This window comes from Python bivittatus, unplaced genomic scaffold (genome assembly GCF_059951505.1).
Source record: "Python bivittatus isolate LINGU-HERP-01145 unplaced genomic scaffold, Pbiv_v1 ctg000840_np1212, whole genome shotgun sequence".
NCBI lineage: Eukaryota > Metazoa > Chordata > Lepidosauria > Squamata > Pythonidae > Python > Python bivittatus.
In genome coordinates, this window is record NW_028277113.1 from 3,541,128 (window position 1) to 3,565,235 (window position 24,108).

The 24,108-nt window shown below is 37.2% G+C and overlaps 1 protein-coding gene across 1 annotated transcript in view; it reads right to left on the reverse strand.

Moving 5' to 3' along the window:
• CDH12 (cadherin 12) overlaps window positions 1–24,108 on the reverse strand; it is a 303,004-nt gene that overhangs the window by 105,233 nt on the left and 173,663 nt on the right. Inside the window, exon 3 of the mRNA XM_088130662.1 lies at window positions 15,483–15,777. Coding sequence (XP_087986788.1) covers window positions 15,483–15,777 — 295 coding nt within the window. The remainder of the gene's footprint in view (window positions 1–15,482; window positions 15,778–24,108) is intronic.

The window sequence follows — 24,108 nt, forward strand, 5'->3', positions numbered from 1 at the left end:
ATTGAAAGTGGTCAGGCTATTCCAAGTATAGACCTTTGTTACTGCTCAACAAATGTGCTGATTTGTTAACATGTTTTGTGGATGAAAATAATTATCAGGATGTATTTATTTAATATCTGGAACCTGGCTGCTGCATAAAGTATATTTTATCTGCCTTCTTGAATTTGTCCAGGATATGTACTTCCTAATTCTAAACTCTGTCCCTCTCACTCAGTGATACTAATTAATTATAAAGTCCAGTTAGCCCCCCCCCCATTTTGCAATAAAGTGTTTGAAGAATTTAGCTATCCTTACAGAACCTTACAGTCAACCACTGTAAGAATCCTTTTCCTATATTATAGATATATATTTCAGTAGTGAATCCAATTGGACTGAATGCAATTTTCTCCTGAATAAATATGTTGAGGGTCATCTTGGAAATACACAGAATGTGGAATAGGAATCAATGTCACCATATAAGTTCATTTCTACCTAGGCTACAATTCCAACCTTATTTCAACATCCTCAGATATCTAGATAAGCAAAATCTAGATAAGTAGAGCATGGAAATCTTCATACAGATATGTACAGTGCAGTTGAAGCTTTTAGCTAATCTATTACCTCCAGATGCATGAGTCTGAGAAAGATGGGAAAGCCCACAGGAAAATTGGACCATGGCTTGGCTGATCATTCAAGAGGGTGGTTTTCTTCCCAGCTGAGACTCATTTGCTATAACCACAGCCTCACCACCTTCAATGCATTTCCTCCTTTATTTTGAAATGGAAGAAGTCAAGATTGATTCAAAAGACCATAACAACAACTTAAGGTTATGACTTCAGCTGAAGTCATTCTATATGCTTAGGGTGCAGTAACTTTTCTGAATATAAGGAATTTTTTCCGAAGAGGTATGAAGAAAACCCACCAATGTAGCACCTTAACATGGATGGATGCATGCGTGTATGTATGTATGCATATGTATATGTATATACACACACACACACTTCTGTGACAACCTAGAAAGCTCTGACTTTGACCTTAGACAGGATTGTACTTTTCCAAGTATCTGCAGTCAGTGACTTCCCTCTATTCCTGTTCATTAATCAATTCCCTAATGAGCAGTTTGTTAACACTCTAAGCCTTTTTCAGATTTGGTATTATCTCCTTCACCAATGATATTCCTATATCTAGAATTAAAGTCATTAATCATGTTTGGTTTACTGATTCCCATTTGCTCAGCATCCTTAATTTGCTTATATCACCTGTTTCTCTCACTCACTCTCTCTTTTTCTCTGAGACTGATGATTTCTAAATTGATTCCTGCAATCCCCCTGCATTTGTTCTTAGAAATCAGCCAGCCCTGTTGCACAGCCAGGACATTTCATTCCCCTCCTCATTTACTATAGAAGTAATATACTCTATTCCAAGGGAAGGAATACAGGAAAACAAAGTGTTTTAAAACAAAACAGCCAGAATATGTGCCAAATATCCATTATAATCTATTTAAATCTCAGCTTGGTCTCATTACCTCCAATGTCTTTATGAGAGCTGAATGACTGGGATATTATTGCTAGTCATAAAACAAGACTGCCTGGATGAAGGCAGCATCCTTTGCCTACTTTTTGATGTGAGAAATATAAATAGATCCTTGTGAAATAGGAGAAAAATAGCTCAGCAGCTGGAAAGGGAAAATGATGCTCATAACCACTCAGCCAGTAGCCAGAAAAAGCAATTTTTATAAAATATAGTTAATGTTTACAACCATTTGGGTGGCTGGGAAGAGTAATCCATTTAAAATTATAGTACATACTCAGATCTTAGTAATTCTCAACATGGGTTGCTTAAAATGCATTAAAGTCCATGCTATTGGACCTACTTTCTTATAAGTATGCTTAGAAACATAGTATAGCAATGGAAAATCAACTGATGTGCATCTGTCTTCTTTGGAACTTATCTTAAAGTACATGATCTTGGAATTATAGTCTCAAACTGAAATCCTGGACACATTTACATGGGATTAAGCCTACGTGACAGTAGATGTTAGAAATCTTTACGCATGCATATATAGATGGAAAAAGAGATGGCTCCATCCATGGGTTCTTAATATCATTTGTGAAAAACGTTCTACAATGCTTTGTAAATTTGTGATGGATCATATGAGAGAAGAGTAACTGTCGTAGTGCTGATTTAGCTTCAATGCCTTCACTCTGTGGAACAACACTTGAGTTGTGCTGAGTTGCTATATACTGACTCTCTCCCAGCTACATAATCTATTAAACCTCAGAACATTTCAATAACATCAAGGGGAAAATATCAATAAAACATATATGCTACAAATGAGGAGCACACGGAAACATTCAGGAAGCAAAAGTTGTACCTAAATGAACATGGTACCTGAAACTTTGATTCAAATTGCATTTGGTTCAGGCAAGATTAAGGAAAGTTTTTCAGATTCAGATTGAAGAACACCACACACCCTGGAAAAACAAGCCACAATTATACTAGATTTTTCTTTCCTTAGACCTCAAAACAACACCTATAGCATCTCTGGTAATGCTTCGTCCAAAGACTGATCAGTCCAGATATGCCTGTGTGCCACAACCTTGCTGTCCTATGTGTCTTTGACCCCCGGACTGTTGTTAGACCGTCACTTCCTGACTTGTTTGGCAGGGTAAGCATAGATAACATTAAGAAATAGAAATAGTGACTTACAGGGCTACTTTTGATGCCACATGTTTGGACTGTTTTGTTAAATTTACTCTACAATTACACATATTCAGCATCATTAGTATGCATGAAGAGAGCCAAAATAAAAATAGCAAATTTTCATGAAGTGAACTGAAATAAAATGTAAAAGAGCAGACAGTCACTTTTTCCTAGAGTTAAATTTTAAGGTGAAATGAGGCTACCACCAAGGCTAAAGATCTGCAGAATGCTGCAGGAAACAAACAAGCAAGTAGAACATTGATAAGAGGATTAGGGACAAGGATATGAGAGCCACATAGCTTAACCAAGTACATTAATGCACAGATTTTTTGATCTGATGAGGGAGTAGGTGATGCTTTTGCATAAGGGAAGAAATTCTTCAATTCAGTTCCTGAATAAATTCTCCCTGGTTCCAGTGGATTTGGCAGTGTACTGCCCAGTCACAATTCCCTTTTTCTTTTTTCTTTTCTTTTTTTTTCAGATAAGATGCTTAAGAGGGTGCTGAGTGTGCAGTTGCAGACCTTCTTGGAAGATACCAATTACCCAACCTTTATTTTAATTTATTTTATGAATATGAGATTTACATCCTACAAATTTTGTGCAACTCAAGGCAGAATGCATAATGCTACCACTTCCTATTTCCCTCCCAACAGCAATCCTGTGAGGTGGGTTGGGCTGAGAGAGAGTGGCTGGCCCAAAGACACCCAGCCAGCTTTCATTCCTAAGGGAATAAAACTCTTAATATAACTCATGGTCTCTAGACTTCCAGTCCAGCACCTTAACCACTATATCAGTTGGCTCTATTGTGCCAGTAGATTACCTCCTATGAGAAAAAGACTGGAGGGAATGTGGATTTGTTGATCCTTTTAATCTCTCGAGGCTTTTTACACTAATGACCATAGTATTCTCCTGGACTGTCTTTGATTTGGAGTTAAAAACACTGTGTGGCAATGGTTCTGCTCCTACTTGCAGAGATGATCTAAATGAGTATTGGGTGTCTATCCCTCTGTACCTTGGCAGCTATGCCAAGGCACCATTTTGTCCCCAGTGTTATTTAACAACTACATGAAACTGTAAGTTGATCATCAGAGGGTTTGGAACTAGGTGTCACCAATACACAGACAATTCACAGTTCTAATTCTCCAAAATACCTGAATCAGGAGAATCATGTTCTAAGCCAGTGCCGGATGCAGTGAGGGGGTTGATGAGGCTAATTAACAAGCTGAATACCAATAAGACAGAGTTTAGTTATTGGAGACTTTAACTGTAGTAACTGACAATTAGCCACCAAGACAGTTATGACATACAAGGCCTTAAATAACTTGGGACAGGAATACTGTCTGATTAACTTTGCCATTATTGAGCTGGTTGGCGACTGAGATCATCAGGACTAGTCCTGCTAGTTACACCAAGAACTGTGTGCTATTTGGCAGCTGCTCATGGGTGGACCATTTCTATGGTGTTGACTGTGCTCTGGAAGGCTCTCTTCCCTCAAGACTTCCTGGTATGAATTTTGGACTGCCCCCCCCCTTTTTTTAATGACCATGATATATTTTTATTTAATATTGTTTATGTTATTCTAATGTATTGCTTATGTATTTACTACTGTCCTTATTGTAAACTGCTTCAAGATGCTTCAGCACAGGAAGAGATGGAGATGGAGATGATGGAGATGGAGATGGAGACGGAGACAGACAGACAGACATACATTTCATAAAATATTAAGTTCCATGTCATTAGCCTTTCACCAGCACTGGGAGCTGATCCAGAGTTCTTGTATGCTTGTAATGCTATGTGGGAATGACCTTGGGAGACAGGGGAAGAGCCGCAGCCAGGGCAACAGTTGGATAACAGGCAGCTGAGCTTGCAGAAGGATGTGGACATGGCAAACATCTCAGAAAGGACCCTCCCTAGTTTCTGGGCTGTAAAGGTGACAGGGGAGAAATGTAATTTCAGACTTGCAAGATTCTGTCAATGCAACCTTACAATAAAATAGAATTCATTCATCTGGCATGCTTCTTGTCTGGACTACCTTGCAAGGCTGATAATGCTCCAGCATTAGAAAAGGCTAGTACCATTTGTGTTGGTGGGGGAGGGCAGGGACAGATATGTCAACCTCAGCCTAATCCTAGACCACTGGGAAGGAACTCGGGTTTTTTTGTTCTGCATCAGAACAGAGTGTTTCCCCCCACTCTGATAATTCAAGCAGTCCAGTCCATATATCACACCTCACTCTGTTTCACCCTAATGTCTCCTTTCCACTTGGCTGGTGTATATTCTGATGAGTATGTCCCCCACTTTCTCTGTCATGTCACATTGGGCTGCCTGTTCTGAAAGGCTAGAGCTTTATTATGTTTTCTTTTGGGTACAGTTTCAATAGTACCGATAGAGGGGAATATGTATATGTAGTTCAGGGTTGCATTATGGGGTCCTTGGGGTTCTCTGAGCTTGGTTATTTTCTTGCAGACATTTCGCTACCCAGGTAGTAACATCTTCAGTGCTAGAAGGGAGTGGGGTTGCTCTCTGTTTATACGAGGTAGTTTGCCCTGTCAGTGTTGGTGGGGGTGTGATTCTCTTCTTGGTAGTTCCTTGATTAGGCTGTTGTTTACTGCTTGATTGTCTGTCTGAGTTGGTAGTTCTGAGTTGCAGATGAAATGATGGCAAATTAAAAACACAAGTCTATTGAAAAACAACCCACACTAGCCAGGTACTCCATTAACAAAGTAACAACCCAACTTCCCACAAGAGGAACTGTGTAAGAACATTATTCAAATGAGTACAAACACACTGTAGCAACCTAGAGCAGCAGAAAAAGGATTTATACCACTTATACAACAACATCCAACAAAATGGATACCCATGCAACTTTATTAAAAAGTGTCTAGACACTCAACCTACTACAACATATCCTACACAAACTATGAAAAGGATCACACTGCCATACATCAGAAACATCTCAGAAACCACCAACATACTATTACAACCACATGGCATCTTGGTAGCACACAAACCAACTAAAGCCCTCCAAAACATCTTAAGTAGACCAAAAGACCCAGTAGCCCAAGAATTAAAAACAGAAATCATCTACAACATACAGTGTAAGGACTGTAACAAGAACTATGTAGGACAGACAGGCAGAAGGCTAGCAGAGTGCATCCATGAACACAAACTAGTTGTCAGAAGACATGATAAAAACTCCTTAATCTCACAACACATGGACAGACTTAACCATTGTTTCAACTCGGAAACTATCAGCATCTTAAACCAAGCTAAATCCAAAAATTCAAGGGAATTCCTGGAAGCTTGGTATCCAGAGAAGTCAGCCATCAACAGGCACACAGAGATAAATAACATCTACACACTATTTCAAAGAGAAAATAAAAAGGAAACAAAAAGACAAGAACACCTCCTTGCCAGCAATCAACACCCAGATAAGCAGAGATTAACCAGACAAACGATCAAGCAGTAAATAATACCTTAATCAAGGAACTACCCACACAGACAGACAATCAAGCAGTAAACAACAGCCTAATCAAGGAACTACCAAGGAGAACACAACACCCCCACCAACACTGACAGGGCAAGTGTTTACTGTATATAAACAGAGAGCAAACCTCACTCCCTTCTAGCACTGAAGATGTTACCTAGCCAGGTAACGAAACGTTTGCAAGAAAACACCCAAGCTCAGAGAACCCCAAGGACTCCACAGTTTCAATAGTGGAATGGCAAAATGCTGATTATTCACCTTCCCTTAAAAATAAACAAACAAACAAACAAACAAACCTGGGTGAAATTAACAAGAATTCTTGTTTTTTTCTCCTTCTGGCCCAAGGGACAGGAAGAACTGTATAACTATTGTCCCTTTTGTTTTCACCAGTTCAGAAAAGCCATAACCACCGAATGGAAAGCAATTTGCACTTGCTTTCCTAACATGAGAAGGAAGGGAAAAGAACCAGAGGAATCCAGCAACTGGGACTATCTAAACTAAGGTCTGGACCAAAACCTTGGCACCACTTTAGCCCAAGTGGAGAAAGGGGCTGAAATCCAGAAAAGGATTTCTTACGTTGGCTTTGTTTCCACCTTGTTTATGCACTAGAGCAGGGTTTCTCAACCAGGTTTCCATGGAACCCTAGAGTTCTGCAAGAGGTCACTAGGGGTTCCCTGGGAGATCATGATTTATTTTAAAAAATATTTCAAATTTGGGCAACGCCCTGTTACAGTGATGAGCAGCAACCCAAGAAAAATCTAGTTACAACTCTTTCTGAGCTTCTTTGGTAGCACTCTGTAGCACTGCATTTATTTGGTTGAATCCATTCTTGATTTTTGATGCGAGATAGGGAAGACCGTTGATAACAGGTGAACACTACATTGTAGGAAGGGAGGAATATATTGCAAGAAGAGAGGAATATATTGAAGGAAGGGGAGGGAGGAGTGCATTTTTCAAGAAATTAATGACTTGTCCAACTTAGTCTGTGATGTCAACCTCTCCCTCTCACATCTTTTCTTTATGGTTTTCCTGTAGTTATTTTATCCCATTATTTTAAATAAATTTTATACATGTTTACTCAGTCATGTCTGAGGGTCCAGTGTGGTGATTTTTGAAGAGGAGGTGTGAGAGAGAAGAGGAGGATTCTAGAATGGACAATACTAATAAGTTTAATGATGATAATGATAATGAAGAATTTAAATCTTCTCAGGCATTTCCCTGCACTGGTACATCAGTGGATTTAAAAAAAAAAGTCTGTCTTTACAATGAAAGCTATATATCAATGGGTTTTAAATGGACAGGCAATCCAAGTTGTCCTATTCCATTGTGCTTCATCTGTGGCAAACAACTTACAAATGCAGCAATGGCTCCAGCAAAATTAAAAAGACACTTAACTACAAATCATAGCCATATGACAAGTGAAAGTTTTGATTATTTTAAATGGCTATTGGAATCACAGAACGAGTAAAGCTTTTGTTAATAAAATGACAGTCAGTAAAAAAGCCAAGAAGCAAGTTACTTAGTAGCGGACCTTATTACTCACCAAAGGAAAGTCACACTTTGGGTGAGAAAGCAATCATGCCAGCATGTAAAATAATAGTGGAAAAAAAGTGCTAGGACCAGATGCAGTACAAGAAATTGAAAAGGTTCCACTTTCAAACAGTACAATATGTTGGCATATTGATGACATGTCACATGATGCTGATGAGGTTTGCATGATAAACTGAAGAACAGCAGCTTTTCTATCCAAGTTGATGAGTCAACAGACTTCACCAATAAATGTCAAGTTATGGCATTTGTAAGATTTGTAAATGATGGTGAAATTCAAGACATTTTTTTCTGCTGCAAATAAATACATGAAACATGCAAAGGTGAATATGTATTAAATGTTTTGTCCTTATATCTGGAAACAAAAAGTCTGTCTTGAAGGAACTGTCTTGACATCTGTACTGATGGTGCTCCATCAGTGGTTGACTCCATAAGGGGTTCCGTTTCTTTTGTAAGAAAAGAAAATCTTGAAGTTGGCACAACATGCTGCTTTTTTCAGAGAGAGATGTTGATGTCAAAAACGCTTGGAGATGAAATGAAAAAAAGTTCTGGATGATGCTAAAAAAATGGATAACTTTATTAAACAAAAACCAGTTCACTCAAGAATGTTTAAAAAACTGTGTGAAAACCTGAACAAAGAGCACATGAATCTCCTGTTACACACAGAAATATGGTGGCTCAGCAGAGGAAGAGTTCTCAACAGGGTGTTTGAGCTGAAGGCAGAATTGCAAAAGTATTTTCAAGAAAATGGTATTCCACATTTTGCTGAATGCTTTGAAGATAATGGTTGCAGAAACTAGCATGCTTAGCAGACATCTTTCGTCACATGAACCAGCTGAACAAGTCTCTGCAAGGCACTGGAGAAAATGTTTTGACTTCAAGTGACAAGATTCTTGGATTTAAAGGAAAACTGAATGTTTGGAAAAATCATGTTGCAAAAAGAAATACTGAAATGTTTCCACTGCTGCTTGGGCTTGAGAGTGAGGAAGGATACCAAAAAGTCTCAAGTCTAATTGAAAACCACCTAGAAGTACTGCAGAACAAAACTGATCAGTACTTTCATTCCCTTTCAACAGAAATGTATGGCTGGGTGAGGGATCCTTTCTCTGCATCTTCTGCTCAGCCTAAGAACTTCACTTTGAAGGAAGAGGAAGAACTTTGTGAGCTACAGTCTGATCGTACACTCAAGATGAGATTCATTGATCTGCCCATGGACAAGTTCTGGATTTCCGTGAAAGAAGAGTAACCTGCCATTCATAGGAAAGCACTGAACATTTTGCTGCAGTTTTCAACTCCTTCCATGTGTGAGCAAGCTTTTTCTTGTATTGTCGAAGGCTTTCACGGCCGGCATACGATGGCTGGTGTGGGTCTTCCGGGCTGTGTGGCCGTGGTCTTGAAGTCTTGTTTCCTAACGTTTCGCCAGCACCTGTGACCGGCATCTTCAGAGTGCAGGAGCACAGACAGGAGCAGTTCTCTCTGTGCCCAGGGTGAAGTGACCCTTCTGTGGGTATTTATAGAGATCTGGGGTGGGGGGTGGGGGGTTGGGTTACTGAGTGGCTGCTCAGCAAGCAGCCACTCAGTAACCCAACCCCCCCCACACCCCCCCCAGATCTCTATAAATACCCACAGAAGGGTCACTTCACCCTGGGCACAGAGAGAACTGCTCCTGTCTGTGCTCCTGCACTCTGAAGATGCCGGTCACAGGTGCTGGCGAAACGTTAGGAAACAAGACTTCAAGACCACGGCCACACAGCCCGGAAGACCCACACCAGCCATCAAGCTTCTTCTTATTTAACAAGCATTGAAAGCAAAGACAGAAATCGTCTTATTTCAGTTGAAGATGAAATCTGTGTGGGCTTTTCCCAAGTTTGGCCCAAAATTGAGTATTTGTGCATCAAAAAAACAAGCACAGTTTTCATATTAAAGAAGTAAGTTTTGTTCTTTATTTTTAATATAGGAACACTGTTAATGCATACAGTATATACAGGCCTACACATGAAACAAATATAATAAATTTGTAACTTCTGGCCTATATTTGAGCTTGAATGTGCAAGGGTTGCCCAAGGCCTGAAAAATATTTCAAGGGTTCCTCCAGGGTCAAAAGGTTGAGAAAGGCTGCACTAGAGACAAGTAGCTTAAAACTTCAGTGCGCTAAAGCCTGGATCTCCTATGGTGGACCTCCAGGTTGTTTGTGATGAAATAACCAGAAGCATGGTAATTTCTAGGACAGAATTAACAGCATTTAATGAAAACTGTGAAAATACCTTTTTGGGAAACTATTCAAATAATTTAAAGAGAAATGAAAAGAGTTTTGAAAAGATTTCACAAGTTTCTTATAAATCTCTCTGCATTCCCAAACTTTTATTTCCCTTAATTTTTAAAAATCTATGTAAAATATAATATATTTTTCTATTTATTGGTTAGCCTCTTCTACTCAGTGGGTGAAGAATCATTATTCCTCAACACATGGAAGTGTGTCCTACCTCCTTAATCAAGAAACATACATAGAAAAAACTTAAAATAGATTAATATTGCAACTGAAAAGAAGAAGAAATATTATGGAGTCAATGGAAAATAGCACAGCAGTGTATTTCTTGGACTCAGAGACCAGGATACATAGGATAAAAATCTAAAGAGTCAAGAGATGATAGGGAGAGACATGGTCCTGTCAGAACAGATTAGCTCTGCCCTCTCTCTCTCTCTCTCTCTCTCTCTCTCTCTCTCCCCCCCCCCCCCCATTACACAGTGGCACAATCTTTCAAAATGGTATGCTCAAGTTTAGCACTGTTTCTGGTTTTGATAAGACTATACTTTGAGCTAAGGCTAGTGTTACTGATGAAAGGGAGAGAAAGAGCCTGTTGTTTAAACCTAGTACAAGGATGAGAGAGAGAGAGGGAGGGAGGGAGGGAGAGAGAGTGCAAGCAGAAAGAAAGGAGAATGAGGTAGACTCATTAGGAAAGGTGTGGGGGGGAATGCTTGATATGAAGGAAAATGAGATCCCAGCATTTCCTGTTTAAAATCTCTCTCTCTCTCCCTCCCTCTCCCTCTTTCTCCTTCCCTCTCTTTCTCTCTGGACTTATAGAGAATCTGGGAAACTGCTTCCAATTGCAGTAAAGAATATTGGACGTGTTGGGCAAGCAGCATAACCCACTGACCCAAAATCACCCCACGAGCATTGTGGCTGACTGAAATGCTCCCAGGACTACTGCAATATTGGCTACTTTTACCAAGAGAACAAATTTCCTTGATACATGGATCTAAGATGTTGACTTTATACACTTTCCATAACTATATAACAAATGATCTTAAAACCCTCTTACACACTTTCTAGAAATATACAGCAAAGGATCTTAAAACCCATCATAGAAGCTACTTATACCACCACAGAGGATAAACCATCTCCTATGAAAATATAGACTGACAATAATTTGTTGAAAAGGTATTGACTAAAAAGATGCAAATGGATATACTAAATTTGTGAAACTTCCTCAAAACAGAGTGCATGCATTCTTATGTTAATACTTGTGATTTCCATTGTCCTTTGGTATAATAGTAAACAGCTATTCTTGGCAGTACTGACATAATGTTAAATAGTTGTTGTTGTTTTTTAAGGCTGAAATAGATGAGCATCTACAACCTTATGAAATACCTTTAAAGCTGGTTATAATATAGTGGCAAGCAGGAAATATAAAAGACCAGGAGTAGCTAACCTTGTACCTTGCTGATATTTTATATTTCAGTTTCCATCAGCCTCAGCTAGCATTACTAAAGGGGGGGAAATGTGAGTATTCTATTCCAGTAAATCTCGAAGGCACCAGTTTGCCTCCCCCTGGTCTGAGATTTCTAATAAAGTCACTCTTCTTTGTTGACTGTGTCAATAACAGGTGGTTGACAAAGTATTTATTTCTGCTTCTAGTATATTACAAAGGATACAATGATTTTTGAAACATTAATCAATCTAAATACTAAAGAACAAAGTCTTATATTGGGAAAATAAATATGTCTGTGGCTCAGAAAATCTTGGTGATTCATTTAGAATGTTAAGGTAAGGCTGGGGTATAATGAACTTGGCTTGTACTGTACTTGCCAAATTCTATTATTAGTAGTAACTGTATTAGAAGTAGTAATAGTAGTCTTCAAAAGGGAAAGGCATGCCACCATAAATTGATCTGCCATTTTATCTAAGTATATTCAATAGTCCGAATATTTGAATGATTTAGGTTCCCATCTTAATAACTTGCCCATAAAGAGCACCACAAACCCACAGAACCTTGTGACAAATATAAGCAATGCAGATGATATTGCAATTACTTTTAACAGATAACAGGCTAAAATTGTTATAAACCACCCAGGAAAATGGCACACCCCACCCTCAGTGACATGTTCCAATTGCAGTTGCTCCCTTCCTCGCTCTCATTAGATTTTAAACCATGGCAATATATTTGATTACAGATCACCTGCTGTCAAATCTAATTAGACACCGCATGTGATGTTTAGAAAGAAAACTAAGCCAGAAGTTTGGAAAGTGAAAAAAATAGATTCCATGCTGAGATATTTGTGTCTGTGAACAAAGAAGACTTCTGGTAAAGCCTCATGCTAGATGGGCCGTGTGACCTTTATGCTGTTTAGTACAAAGTGGGGCAGTAACGGTAGCGGCCCGACTGTGAGTACTGGAACCTTTTAAAACTTGTTTATGTCCAACCCTTTTATTTTTCATTCAGACCATTATTCTATGACATCTTTGATGATCAAATGTGAATCAAAATAAAGTTGGTCTACATTTAAAATACTATTTACTATTAAATCAAAGTTAATCCAAAAGTAGAACAGCATTAGAATGTAGCTACCTAAAGGGCATTTGGTCCACATGGCAATGCCTTCTTATTTGCATGGCAGTTTCTGGGCTCAATACCACATTTGTTTGTACTATATATGCAACCTCACATTCCCATAATAATATAGCAGATAGAGGTGCATACAAACATTTAGGCAAAATCCTGGTCAATTGTATGTTCAATATTTTCCTGCAAACAGAAGCTGACACAACCTCTGTGTGGTACAAAGTTAAACACAACATTTTTCTCCAAATTTGAGTGCATATTTACTATTTTTGTGTAGTTGTGTAGTTGTGTAGTTTATAGATTCAGAATAGAAAACACTGAATCAGGATAGAAGTTTAAACACCCTGTTGATACAGTGTTACTTGTTTTTTTTTTTCCTTTTCCTTTTTACTTAAATTTATTAATTAGGTCTACAAATAGCCAGGGGAAGACAATTTTACAGGGGAACAAATTCTGACTGTTCTAATCTCTCAGATTATGATTATTATTCTGTCTAACTTCAAAAAACAAAACAAAACCATAAACTCTTAGCAGCCATCTGAATATTTGAAAATTAACATAATTCATTCTTGCAAAGAGTCAAATGCCTTAAAAAACCTTTCTAAACATTTTCAACTACCAATTTCAATTGTGAAGACCATTGCTAAGAAAGTTATGTGGGATTCTTGAAGGCTACCAGATGACTAAGAAAAAACTCTGTTAGAATTGCCTGAAAACCAGTCAGATCTGTAAAACAGAACCCACAGATCACTGTGAATGACCTGCTGAACAGTTTAACTGACACTAGAGTAGTTGTTCACAGGGCCATGACCTGCATAGAATTGTCAGAAATGAAATGTTTATCCAACTTCATCACAAAACTCATCATCTAAAGTATGCCAAAGAAAACTTTGATGAGCCTGAAACATTTTGGAACCAAGTTATTTTGGACCGATAGAAGAACACTGAACTGTCTGGCCACAACCATGCAAGATACATTTCGAGAAAAAAGGGTGAAACATTTCAGGAGATGAACACCTTGCACAAGGGTGGCTCTGGTGATTTATGATTGTGTGGCAGCCAGTGGTACAAGAAATATTGTGCAAATAGAAGAAGAAATAGATTCAACTAAATGTCAGGATGTCAGCTAATGTTCCACAGTCAGTAAAAAAGTTGAAGTTCAAAAGTTGAATATTTCACCAAAACAACAATCTGAAACCTAACTACAAATCAACTGTGAAATATGTATAGGGCAAAAAAGATAAAGGCTTTGGAACAGGCTTCACAATCCTCAGAGTGGAATATTATTAAAAATTTGAAGGGAGATCTCAAACACCCAGTGAATGCAAGGAGACATAAGAATAGTTCCAAGCTAGAAGAATTCTGCAAGGAAAAGTGGGGGGAAATCCAAAAGTAAGAGTAGAAAGACTATTAGCTGGCTATAGAAAGGGAGGTGTTACAAAATACTAGCTGAAAAAATGTCTAACTTTGGCACCCGCCACATTCCCTGTTTTCTTATTTTGAATCTCTAAGTACTCACACATATTTGTTAAAAGATTATTTAACTCTCTACTGCAGTGTTGTCCAAACTTGGCCACTTTAAGATGAGTGGACTTCAACTCCCAGAATTCCCCAGCCAGCCATGCTGGCTGGGGAATTCTGGGAGTTGAAGTCCACTCATCTTAAAGTGGCCAAGTTTGGACAACACTGCTCTACTGTGTAGAGGTTTTGTCAAATTCTCTTCACTTAGTGATTCATTGAAACATACAATTTGACCAGGTACCTACATTTTTGCATGTGACTATACACAAAAAGCAAGTTAACACCACCACAATGATCTCAGCGATCATCTACGTGAAAGTAACAGGTCAGAAAAACAGAGTCTCTGTGCAAGGCAAAATCAGCAATCCCCTTACCGCCGCAGGAGTATACCGCATACCATGCAGTTGCAGGCAAGTATACATCGGGACCACAAAACGCAGCATCCATACCAGGATAAAAGAACACAAAAGGCACTGCAGACTACAGCAACCAGAAAAATCTGCAGTAGCTGAACATGCTCTCAAGCACACTGGACACAAAATCCTATTTGAAAACACAGAGATACTGGACAACACCAACAGCCACTATACCAGGCTATACCGGGAAGCCATTGAGATTCACAAACACCAGCACAGTTTCAATAAAAAAGAGGAGAGTCTAAAAATCAACAAAACCTGGCTACCAATCCTGAAGAAAAATACAGCCTGCAAAAGGTCAAGGAACTCAGCTCAACCACCAGGACATGTGAACAATTCACACAATGAACTTGCTAATCACCCCCAGCAGCCCCTCATTAACAATTCAATAGAAGAAAAACCCTGCCTAATCCCCAGGAAGATACACACAGATGCTTACACCAAAACAAGCAGCCACTCAGTAACTCAACCCCCCCCCACACACACACCCAATCCCCCCCCCTCAGATCTCTATAAATACCCACAAAAGGGTCACATCACCCTGGGCACAGAAAGAACTGCTCCTGTCTGTGCTCCTGCACTCTGAAGATGCCGGTCACAGGTGCTGGCGAAACGTTAGGAAACAAAACTTCAAGAACACGGCCACACAGCCCGGAAGACCCACACCAGCCAAAATCAGCAATGATCTCTCATTCTCCAGAAGCAGGTGATCTGGCAAGTACCTCATATGCCAATATCATTAACACCTATAATTGTCCAGATATCATCTTCTTAATTTGTACCACAAATTGGAAAGGAAAGGAAAGGAAAGGAAAGGAAAGGAAAGGAAAGGAAAGGAAAGGAAAGGAAAGGAAAGGAAAGGAAAGGAAAGGAAAGGAAAGGAAAGGAAAGGAAAGGAAAGGAAAGGAAAGGAAAGGAAAAGGAGAGAGTTGAAATGAACTTTAAAGTTCACATTTGAGGATAACAGTTCTTTAAAACATTACTTACCTACTGGAGACATTTCAGGGACACTGGCAATGTAAGGCCCATCAAGGAATTTTGGTTCATTATCATTAATGTCCTGCACTTTGATGATGAACTCTGATTCCGGCTCCAATGGCTTCCTTGTTTCAATATCTACTGCTTGAGCACGTAGGGTATAGAAAGGCTTCTCTTCACGATCAAGGCTCTTTATGGCATGAATGTCCCCTGTAGTTTCATCAATGGTAAATACTGTACCAGCTCCATCTCCTGATAATGTATACTTAACACTTCCCACTCCCTTGTCCAAGTCAGAATGAAGCTTAACAGCAGAAAAAGAGAAGGGCAAAATAATTAATAGAACAATTCATGGATGGAAGAATAGCAATTTTTAACTAAATTAGTGTGTGTGTGTGTGTGTGTGTGTGTGTGTGTATTAATAAAGACATGTGTATTTGGATCACAAGTGTATTGCCCCTCTGTTTATAAATCATCACAACTAATAGTATTTAAAACCTTATAATTTATATATTCATTAATATGACTTTGCAGGGCAAAATGTGGCAGTTCTGGAAACGTTGCCAAGAATATATTTCCTTTGTTCATATTTCATGAAGAAGAGTTGCATGAGACTCAATTTGAAGTTAAAGATATGTGCGTGTACAGGACAGTCAAATTAATAACATTTCCATTATTTGATTTCAAACAGCCTCATGCGTTTCCTTCAACAAGAAATTCATGAGTGTCAGGAGCACATTGCTAATATGCAGAAGTGCAGTTGTACTTCCTGCATTGACTCATAAGCATTCTTAACAGTCTAAACTGCTCTTCATTTTATTCCAAAGCAGGTTTTTAAATCTGGACTTCTTTTCATAATTCCAATATTCTGATAATGATAAAATGGTGGCTTTAATTTACAGAGATTTGTGTCTTTCCTGCTCTTTGCAAGGCTTTGGGTTGTACTTTTACAGTTACGATGGAAAAATGGTTGGGTAAGGATGGCAGTGACTTCAGTGCCATCTCAGGAAGCTTCTGGGTTTTGCCATTGATGTTCTGCTGCAGATTTGCAGTAGATCAACCTCTTAAATTATCACTGAAAACTGTAAATCCAGTCTCAGTGGTTTTCACAGCTTTTGATATATCAGGTTGAATGCATTTCAGCAGCCATGGATCATGGCCCAATATATTTCCAGGTTTTGGGGTCTGCCAAAGATTGTAGAAATATTGATTGGGACTGTCAAATCCATCACACAGGATTTCTGTTCATCTGTTTTACCTTGCATTCCAGTGGCACTGAAGATAAAGTGCTACATGCTAGATAACAAAGGAAGCTTCCAGGTCGGGTTTTTTTGTGCAGTCACCATATTTCATTCACAGAATTTTAGTGTGAGCAGGTGAAAACATAATTATCTTTCATTTGCAATCCTCTCATATTTTCTCACACTTTTAAAAATCTTTCTCTCTCTCTCTCTCTCTCTCTCTCTCTCTCTCTCCCTCCCTCCCTCCCTCTCTATCAATCTATCACAGAAAATCTAATCAGGAGAAGATAAAGTAGGTACACTGGTACCAGCTTTTGACTGGTAGTGCTAGACAGTAACCATTTGGAAATACTTAAACCATAGATAAGCCAGGTCATGATGCGTATTTGGAAGCAGTCTTCAATATAAACATTTCCTATTTATTTATTTATTTGTTGGTTGGTTTGTTTTAAAACATACACTCTGCCTTTTCAACCAGTGATTTCCAGGATAGTTTACAGTGATTTAAAACAATGCATAAAAATTAAGTAGTCTGGGTAAGAATCACATGTTGTGGATGTGAATGATGAGAGATACTGCTTTGATTTTTCTGCATGGAATTTGGTTCCTGCAACAGCAGCCTTGACTGAATTGCCTTGTAGAGAAGGTTAAATACAGTTGAGTCTTACTTTCAAACCAGTAATCAGTGTTTGTAAATGGTAACTGGTGTTATCAGATAATGCATGAACCATTTGATCAGTAATAAATGATTGAATACACTATATATAGTACTGAATCAGACTTTACTTATTTTTTACCTTTATGGTATTTATTGTTACTACTTATAGGTGAATTCTACAGTGATTTCGCTCTATCTAGTATAGAACAATCATGTATAGGATCTAATAAAATACTTTATAAATGTATCCATTTTATTACATGTAGATAACAATCTAGCTCCTCTCCTGTTATATAAAAATGTGTTTGTTATAGGGCGGGAGTGGGACTGGGGGTTAATGAAAAGATAACACTGCATAGAAATTATCTATTCTTCTATAAATTTTCTGCACATAATTTAACTAATTCAAAGAATCCAGCTGTCTTACAGTTTGGAGGAATATTTTTAAAGCTAAAATAAATTAGAACATGTACAAATAAATGCTTTAAAAATATGACTGTGGTGGGTTAAAATGAAACCTTTTCTTTAAAAGTGTTTTGTAAGTGGGACATAATGAAAAGTAGAGTTTAAATGTATCTCTGGCTTAAATTGATTTTTTTTCTACCATCCTATTTATCCCCTCCTTGAAATCTCTTATAGTAAGATCTATATGGAACTAGTCCTATGAAAATAGCCAAGACAGATTCAATAATTCTACTATCAACACAGATGTGACAAAATCTTGAAGGTCAAGCAAAGTGGCAGTGGTTTGAATGGTCCTGAACTATTCAAAGAGCCATTTGCCCCTCTGAATCTTACTGTTCATAAATAGATAAAAATGATCAACTGGCTATATTTTAAGGTTATGTTTAGCATATGCATGCGTTAAACTATATTAAATAGGATGGTACTGCTTTTTGGATCTTCCTCCAAAATTAAAGTGCTGGAAGATAAACTCTGTATGTGTGTGTGTGTGTGTGCATGGCCGCACATATGCAGGCAGGTACATATATGTATGCATTTTCACATATCCAAGTAATATAATAAAGTCTAATATAGCAATGCTTGAAAACGCTGTACTGAAATGCTGGAGGACTGTCAGAGAAGCCGAAGTTTTATGGAAGGAATAGCAAAGCCAGAGGCAAGACAGTTTAAATCACTGCCCTTTTTCTGAATGTGCTTCATGACATCATCATGGTTTTGTAGCATATTGTGCTTACCATGTGCGTTTTATCACATCATCCCAATATGTAATCCCAACTGGCCTGGATCACTTAGCCAGCTTGAAAAACTCCTGCAATATATAAAATGGTACCAAATGGTACCAAAAGAAAAAAAAGAAAAAAAAAGAACCCAAAAACCTGCCAGTCAGGTGATGAATAATATGCTACAAAAGGAGGGAAGGGAACACACCACACATGCACACACAATGCAAAGCACTATTTACTCAGCTGCAAAATACTAGCGGATTCTACATTACTTGATCTTTCAGCATTTAAAGACTGGCAGCTGAACATGCAAATCAAGTATTGTCACTATTAGCATTTTTAAAATCTTGTATTTCCACTGAATAGCTTAGCTCTGCAAATGTCACCTTCATTTTGATTGTCACAGTAATGCTCAGAATTAAGATTACTGCATGAGCTTCTTAAGTGGAAATTTGAACCCAGAGCTCCTATTCCTGTTCTTCCTTTCTTCCTTTCTTCCTTTCTTCCTTCCTTCCTTTCTTCCTTTCTTTCTTCCTTCCTTCCTTCCTTCCTTCCTTCCTTCCTTCCTTCCTTCCTTCCTTCCTTCCTTCCTTCTTCTTCTTCTTCTTTTCTCTTTTCTTTTCTTTCACTTGTCCCCACCCATCTCCCCCCAATGGGGGATTCTGGGCAGCTCACAACATATTAAAACAATAAATAAATATGCAATTAAAATTTATAACAAGACACGTTTACAAAAATTATACCACACTCTGATTATTATACCACACTAGCTATATATATATATATATATAAATTTATTTCTCATATTACAAGAGATGCCAGCTGTTCATTAAAAAAAAAAAATCCTTGTACATAAGCAGGTAAGTGGGAGTGGGGGTAACATAAATATACAAAGAAGGATAAAAATTAAATAAAAAATTATATTTATAAAATATAAATCAGTAGGGAATGTAAGAAATATAGGGAATGAAGTATGAAAGAAATATAAGCATGCATTTAAAAAGTTAATTATGGAGATTTTTTAAAGAAAAAGGTTACAGAAAAAAATGTATGTAATTTTGGACACATTTTTCCTGATATAAGCATTTTATTAACAGTTTTGCCCATTTTTGGCCAACAATTTGATTTAACAATCATATGCCTATGTATTTTTCTATGCTTTTCTTTAAATGGAAAATCATCCCAAACTTCAGAGCCTAACATTTCAAAAGATAACATTTGGGTTTGTGAAATGAATCAAATATGTGAATTTAGGAAAATTCAGATCAAGATGCAAATCAAACAAAATGGAAAAAACAAACAAAAAACCCTCTGCGGTGGTTTTCTCAAAAGTTTGTTCTTGAACTTTTATTATCCCCAACTTTTCGTTCCAATATAAATAGGATTAAACTAAAAAAAAAAATTAATGTTAAAAAAATCCTTTGCCTCTTTAACATGCAGCAAAGGGTCTATTTCACTTCCAGCTACAAATTTAGGTCTCATTCTTTTTCCAAAGATAACCTGGGCAAATGAAATTCTGTGAATGGGAATAAGGATCTCTAGCTGAATACCTAATGCCTGCAACATTGTAAGAGGCTGCACACCCCCCACCCTCAAGGAATCTATGACAGTAAAGGTGCTACAACACTAAGAAATATAGGAGTTCAGTTTGCCTCTTAAAGAAGTTTATACACTAGAGCAATAAGATTTTATTTAATTGTTTCCTCCATTTTTGTTTTCTTGTATTTTATTATGTTGATGTTTTACCCAGTCTACTCAGGAATAAATATGAAAACAGAATTTCCAAAGAAAATAGAATACATCCAGTGTTTTAAGTTTAGAATAGCCTTCCTTAACCTGGCATCTTTGAAATATCTTGGGACTCCAACTTCCAGAATTCTCAGCCAGCATAGTTGATGGCTATTATGTACTTGTCAGGTAAGAAAAAATGAAATAAAGAACCAAAACAAGGATTCCCCGGGGGGCGGGAGGGGACCTAATTCAATGTCACAGTTCAGGCCCATTCCACATCCTTCAATATATTTGCTGCTGATTTTACCTCAGTGAGGTTCCATTTATACATTAGTTGTCCTCAGTCCCATTACATCGTACTATTTTTTTCAACATACATAATTTTTTTTTTCTTATTTCAACTACTCAACTCTACCCACAAACCCAACACATAATTTGGTATAATTTCATTCGTATAATTTGAGAAAAGGAAATGTTGCTATATTAATGTACCCACACATACATATAAACACCCTCTTAAATTCAAAATATTAAGTTTTTCACTGACTAATGGGCATTATCAGAAAAATGAGACAAGAGTGCATACTCTGTTTATTTATTCAATCTATATACTGAAAATATATGGAGGGAAACTGGATTAGAAAAAGATGAGCATGGTTTTAAAATGGTAAGAGAAAACATCAATAACCTGTGCTATGCTAATGACACTACTCTGACAGCTGAAAATGCCAGTGTATCGAAACTGTAGTAATGAAAGTAAAGGAGCACAGAGAAAAAAATGGAACTAAAATTAAATGTAAAGAAGACCAAACTAATGACAACATATATAGCTAACCAGCCTTAGAAATGACAGTGAAGATACTGAAGTGATGGATAGCTTCTGCCTTTTAGGACCAACTATCAACAATAAAGGAACCAGCAGTCAAGGAATAGACTAGCACTTGATAGAATAGCAATGAAGTACTTGGAAAAAGATATTCAGATGCTGGGATGTACAAAGATGAGAATTGTGCAGGCAACTCCTCCCCCCCCCCCCCCCGTGATACTGTATGGAGAAGAAAGTTGGATTTGAAGAAGCAGGATGGAAAAAAAAAAGTATTGACACTTTTGAATTTTGGTGTTAGAGAAGACTCCTGAGCATACCATAGATAGCCAAGATGACAAACAAATATACCATTGAACAAATGAATTTGGATTTCTCACTGAAAGCATAAATGACCCAGTTCAAATTATCATATTTTGGACACATTATGCCAAGATGCAGGTCTCTTAAGACGCCTATAATACTGGGAAAGGTGGAAGGAAATAGAAGAGGACAACTAGCAGCAAGGACTTGATTACAGCAGTGATAGGTGCACTGTTGGAAGACCTGAACAGCCAGGAGATCATGGACAAGACTATCTTTGTACTCACCAAAGGTCAATACTAACTTGATGTCACATAATCAATCAATGAGCAAAAGTAAGATGAGTTAAACCAAGAAGTTTTAGATAATTTGGAGAAAATTTAAAAACAAACAAATAGCTTTTGTACCATGAGGATTTTGAGATAGGTTTTGCTTAATTAGGAGGCAGGTAATGAGAGAATAACAGTGCTATACAATTATACACAGTTGAGAGTTTGGGGGACAATAGGAGACAGGGGTGAGAAAAAGCAGCAGGATGTCCTGGAGAGTGAAAACCAAGTATGTCTTCAAGTTTTTCCTAGAATATTATTACAGACTCCTACTATGATCTTGAATGTTTGTCCCACTGACAAGGTATGTGATATTATCTTATTTCAGAAAGTCAATACACTGGGAAAACAGCATAAAAGGATTGAAAAATGCATGACTCTATTCCTAGAATTGATTTTTCACATGCTTTGAGTACTTTTCATTGAACAATATCTTCTATCAAGAAATGTATAATTTGAGGTGAAAATGATGGATCCTTTCTTCAGTCTTTTGCTTTGTTTTTGTTTGTGATGGCAAACAAAAACACTTGAACAACAAATACAAATTTACATTTCTCATTTAATTGTAACATATGAGCAGTCCAGAGCTGTATACTAATAGAGGTTGGGTGTGATAAAACTCCATGTGAATGTTTATAAGCACTTTGAACTGACTTAGAAATGATTGTACCTTGCCATTTTATTTACCTTACTGCTGCATTAAAGTCAATAAAGAGATTAGTAATCTTTGTTATGGGATCTGCTAAAACTAAGTAGTATTATCCTGAAACTATTTGTACTGTATGTGTTGCATATCTTGTATTAAGGTAAAGTCTTCTGTTCAACTTAGAGATTCTATCAGAGCAATTCCAGCCAGAAATCATATCAATCAGTGTATTATATAATTAAAACTGCCAAGAGTCTCTGCCACAGATGTTCATAGGTTTCAGCACCTAACCATGCCAAAATAAGGAAACGTGTTATAATGTCATGAGGCAAGCTAGCTCTTTCATCTTTGTGCCCGGGCATGGCATTCAAGTGCATAAGGGAGCTTGTGTCATGATGTCACAATATATATTTTGTCACTTCCCCTACTCCTTGAAGATGCTTATGTTGCCCTGTCCTTAAGAGAATTCTAAAAATGAATTCCCATTGATTTCAAAGCTAATGTTTCTTTTTTGTTGTTGCTGTCATATGCTGTTCTGTATATTTTAAAGGGGAAAGGGATACAAATTTATTCATTCTTCATAGTTGTCACAGTGTGGATGAATTGAAAAGCTTTATCAAATTACAGTAGTTACCAAAATTCCCTGCCAGAGAAGAATCATATATGTTATTGTGCAGAGTATAGTTCACAATGACAGAAAATATTCTGCCTTGCACAACACTGTTGATTGTTTATATTAGGACTTTCCCTATGGAGCCCAGTAAAAATAGTTGACTGTTTCTAATATGTCAAATAAAACAAACTTCAGTAAGAAGTAAACAAAGCAGTGTTATTTTATAGACAATGAAAAATGAATTTACTCTTTCTCTTTGTACATGACTCTTTCTATGTGTGTATGTATATGTCTGTCCGTGTATGTGGAGATTATATATATTCTGGAAACTTCTGGTAAGATTTCTAAATTGATTCTTATTTACCTGTATAATCATTAGACTGATGCAATAATCTTTCCTTAAGAGAATTCTAAAAATGAATTTCCATTGATTTCAAAGCTATATATATGTATATGTATGTAATGATATGTATAATCATTAGACTGATGCAATAATCTTTCCTTATTTAACAAATACAACATATGAATTCAGTACTTTACTTTGTAAATTGGAGTAGAAAACTTGTTTCATTAATTAATATTCCTCCTAGATGCTGATGTACTTTACTAATTTTTTGTAAAGAAAGTGGAGTCGAAATAAAGTGCGTATTTGATTAGTCAGATAATTAACCTTAAAGACTAATGGAGCTTGACACTGACATTAATTTATTACTCTGTTCACTTAGCCTCTAAAAATAGAGTGTATTGGTCCAAGGTATATTGCCTTTTCATGTAGCTTTAACAATGAAACACAAACTCTTTCTAGTATAGATGTGGTGTCTGTTCATACAGTGCATTTCATTCTCAACAGATGTGAAGCTCAAGAGGTTACAAATGATACAGACAATGCAATGCAAGTGTGGCTTCTTAAGGGGCCAGCTCTTTCTTATATTATGTTTACTGCAGTGGTTCTGACCATTTATTTTATTTTATTTTATTTTATTTATTTTATTTTTTTTTAATTAATTAATTAATTAATTTATTTATTTATTTAAAACAGTTATATAGCCATCCATCTTGTACCAAACTCTGGGTGGCTCACAACCAAAAAATAAAATAGCATCT